Source organism: Erinaceus europaeus, chromosome 15 (assembly GCF_950295315.1).
Source record: "Erinaceus europaeus chromosome 15, mEriEur2.1, whole genome shotgun sequence".
NCBI lineage: Eukaryota > Metazoa > Chordata > Mammalia > Eulipotyphla > Erinaceidae > Erinaceus > Erinaceus europaeus.
In genome coordinates, this window is record NC_080176.1 from 7,238,346 (window position 1) to 7,241,855 (window position 3,510).

The following is a 3,510-nucleotide window of genomic DNA, read 5'->3' on the forward strand; positions in this document are numbered from 1 at the left end:
AGAAGAGAGGGAGAGAGAGAGGGGAGAGAGAGAGGGAGAGAGGATGGGGAGAGAGAGAGGGAGAGAGAGGGAGAGAGAGAGGGAGAGAGAGAGGGAGAGGGAGAGAGAGAATGAGAAGAGAGAGAGAGAGAGGGAGAGAGAGAGAGGGAGAGAGAGAGAGAGAGGAAACACGTCTTTTGCAAGGCATATTACCAGGTTTGAGCCTAACTCTCACTGCTCGAGGGGGATGCTTCAGTGCTGTGGAGTCTCTCCCTCTCTCCTCTTGTCTCTCTCTATCTGAAAAAGTCAGCTTCAGTGGGCACCAAAAAGAAAAAAACAAAACAGAAAAGTAACTTTTAAAATTTTGTATGTGAGGACCTAGTGGGGTTGTATTGTTATGTGGCAAACTGGGAAATGTTCTGCATGTACAAACTACTGTATTTACTGTCGAATGTAAAACATTAATTCCACAATAAAGAAATTTAAAAAATATTTTGTCCATAAGGATCTCAGCTCAAGCCCCTGTCTCCCCACCTGCAAGGGAGTCCCTTCACAGGCGGTGAAGCAGGTCTGCAGGTGTCTGTCTTTCTCTCCCTCTCTCTGTCTTCCCCTCCTCTCTCCATTTCTCTCTGGCCTATCTAACAAGGACGACATCCATAACAGTAACAGTAATAACTACAACAACAATAAAAAAAACAAGGTCAACAAAAGGGAAAATAAATAAATTAAAAATATAGATTTTGTCTGTTTAATCTACTGGATAAAAGTAGAGAGAAATTGAGAAGAAAGAGGGTGATGGAAAGGGAGACAGAGAAACACCTGCCGCTCTGCTTCAGAGCTTATGAAGCCTCCCCCCTGCAGGTGGGGAGCGGGGACTTGAACCCGAGTCCTTGTGTGTGCGCCTGGTTCCTTACCCGTGAAATCTTGTAATCATGCAAGGCGCGCTTAAATCACGAGTGAAAAGTAAACCAGTGATTGAGAAGATGCCCTTTATCGCTCTCTGAGGCTTAGGCTCCCCATCTGAGAGAGAGGGGTGGAATCCTCACAGAGTCACTATGTTCCAGAAGCCCTGCCCGAGGATAATCACCAGCCTATGGTCACCGCTTCTCATGAACCCCTGCTGACTGCACCCAGCACCTGGGACAGAGCCCAGCGGCACAGGGAGCTGGGCTCCCAGGTCTCACCACCACCAAAGCCGCAAACCCCCTCCCTAACCCCCGAGCGTGTGCTGTCACGCTGAGCAGAGCCTGCGAACCCCCATCCAGGCCCCCCCCTGCTAACTGAATGCAGACCTGGAGCTGCCCTGCCTGCCTGCTGGGCTCTGAAGGCTTTTGCTCTCTGCCAGGAGGTGGAAAATGTTCTGCCCTCCCCTCCCCTCCCTTCCACCCTACCTCCTTCTTTCCACTCTCCCTTTCCTCCCTTCCTCCTCCCTCCCTCCTTCCTTCCCTTCCTTCCTTCCTTCCTTCCTCTTTTTTTTCCTTCCTCCCTCCCTCCCTTTCCCTTTTCAGGCACCCAGGACCTCTTGCTGCTGCAGAGATCTGATGCCTTTGGAAGCTTCTGCATCTTTCCGTCCATCCATGCTTGAGTCTGCCTCCTCCTCCTCCAGCCTGCTGGTACCCCAGCCCCCCATGTCCTGCAGGACTCCAAGTTCCTCCTCTGACCTCCCCTCCTACCGTCCAAGCACCTGGGGTCCCCTTGCTCTGCCTCCTCTGGGCATGGGGCTCCCAGAATCCTCCATCACGGACCCAGACACCTGACATGTGCATCGGGACCAGGGCTCCTACCTGCTCACCTGGAGGGCAGATACCCAGGGCCGCCCCTCTGGGGTCCACCCAGTCCCCTTCCCTCCAAGGCCCCGCCTCCGACGGTGCCCCCCAGGACCCGGGAGTCTGCCTTTTCCAGATATCCTTCCAGGCGGTGGGGGCCATGCCGGCAAACCCAGCCCTATGTCTCCCCCACAGCTGACCCTCCCTGCTGACTGCAGTCTCCAGAAGACACAGTTCTGGGAGACTCTGAGTGCCCGCAGCAGACTAGACCAGGATCCAGGGGGCTAGGGGGCGGTGAAAGCCTGGGCAGCAGATCCCTGAGCAGTCACCACACCCAGACTCAAGAGCAGCAGGGGCCGGCCCCCGGCTTTCCCTGTCTCCCCTGTTCTGCCATGTGCTTCTGACCCCCCCTCAGAGGAGTGCAGCATGCTCCCAGTACGGCCCCCACTTTCTCCAGCCCCATCCGGAGTGCCCTGTCCCTCTGAGATGCCGGTCCCCCATTCTCATCTTCCCTCTCACCAGCTCCCCTGCAGGAGGGCTGCTCCTCCCACCTCTCCTCTCTGTCAGCATTCTGCCCCCTGGACTCCACACACAGAGCTGCTGGCCTCTCCTCCAAGGACCAAGTGAGCCCTTAGGGGCATCTTGCTGTCCACGCCCAAATCCACTCTGTTCAGAGCTGGGGGTGGGGGGCTGGAACTGGCTGTCCCTCACCCCCTATCCCCTGGCCTTCAGGAGGCTGGCCTCCATGCCCAGGGAGGGGTCACCTCAGTCCTGCCCACAGGGTTGCCCCCAGACCCAGCAGCCCTAAGCTGGACTGACTGAGGGACCCAGCCCACGTGCAGGGCAGGGGCAGCCCTGGGAGACAGGCAGAGGAAGTCGGTACTGGAGAGAGAGAAATAGAGATATGGAGAGAGATACCTGTCTTTTCTTCAGAAAGCCATCCTGCGTTGGGGGTGCTTGGGGGGGGTGCTTCAGGGGTGGCAGCTGGGTGAGCAGGGGGTCCAGTGGGTCAATCCATAGAGTCTGGGACCAGACACTCCTGGGGCTTGTCACTGGGACTGTCAGATGGACAGACACACTGAGGGATCACAGCCCGAACCACAGAGGGAACGCAGTCACATCCCACAGGTGGCTCACTGACAGCCAGACGAACAGCCCGGTGGAGGTCAGGCAGGCAGGCTGCCTGTCTTCTGTCGTCCCGGTCTGTCCCCGCCCTACACCGCGTGTGCAGGAGGAGGAGGGAGGGGAGGATGTGGTGAGTCCCCCCTCCCCCTGCAGGCCCTGCCCCCCAGGGCCGCAGCTCCCCAAAGGTCACCTGTGAAGAAGGTGCCTGGGGGTGGGGACATGGCCCCTGCAGGCTCCAGGGGAGCACCCCGCTGCTCACAGACCCCGCAGAGCTGCACCCCATTCTGGAGGAGGGCCGGGGGCGGGGACTTGCCCGAGGTTCCGTGGGGGCTGGTAATGACCCTCAACGCTGGCCTCTTCCCCTAGCCTGCTTGCCTGCCTCACCTGGAACCCCCTCTCCCCCATGCCTCCCCACCACCTCCCGTATGATTTTTTTCCCCCCAGGCTTCTCTGCAGCTCTGACCCCGGCTTCCAGAACAGGGCTCTGAGTCCCAGTTTTTGAGAAGTCGTGTCACGGGACACTCTCAAAGCTGCCCCACCTACCAGCAGGGACGGGGAACATCTCATCAGGAGGCAACCAGCAGCCCCTGACCCCCTCAAACTCAGGGGGCTGGGGAATGAGAGAAAAGGAGTCCCGGGG

At 58.0% G+C, this 3,510-nt stretch overlaps 1 protein-coding gene across 6 annotated transcripts in view; it reads right to left on the reverse strand.

Annotated features, from left to right (window-relative positions):
- IL21R (interleukin 21 receptor) overlaps window positions 1-3,259 on the reverse strand; it is a 24,847-nt gene extending 21,588 nt beyond the window's left edge. For 3 of the 6 annotated variants that reach the window (XM_060172752.1, XM_060172753.1, XM_060172751.1), the window contains exons 1-2: window positions 3,061-3,259; window positions 2,664-2,803 (exon numbers count right to left, since the gene is read on the reverse strand). In XM_060172752.1, coding sequence (XP_060028735.1) covers window positions 2,664-2,803; window positions 3,061-3,091 — 171 coding nt within the window. In that variant the 5' untranslated portion in view covers window positions 3,092-3,259. Of the gene's footprint in view, window positions 1-2,663; window positions 2,985-3,060 lie in introns of those variants that run through there. The other 3 variants (XM_060172755.1, XM_060172756.1, XM_060172754.1) reach the window with 1 other exon arrangement.
- Window positions 3,260-3,510: the final 251 nt, after the last annotated feature.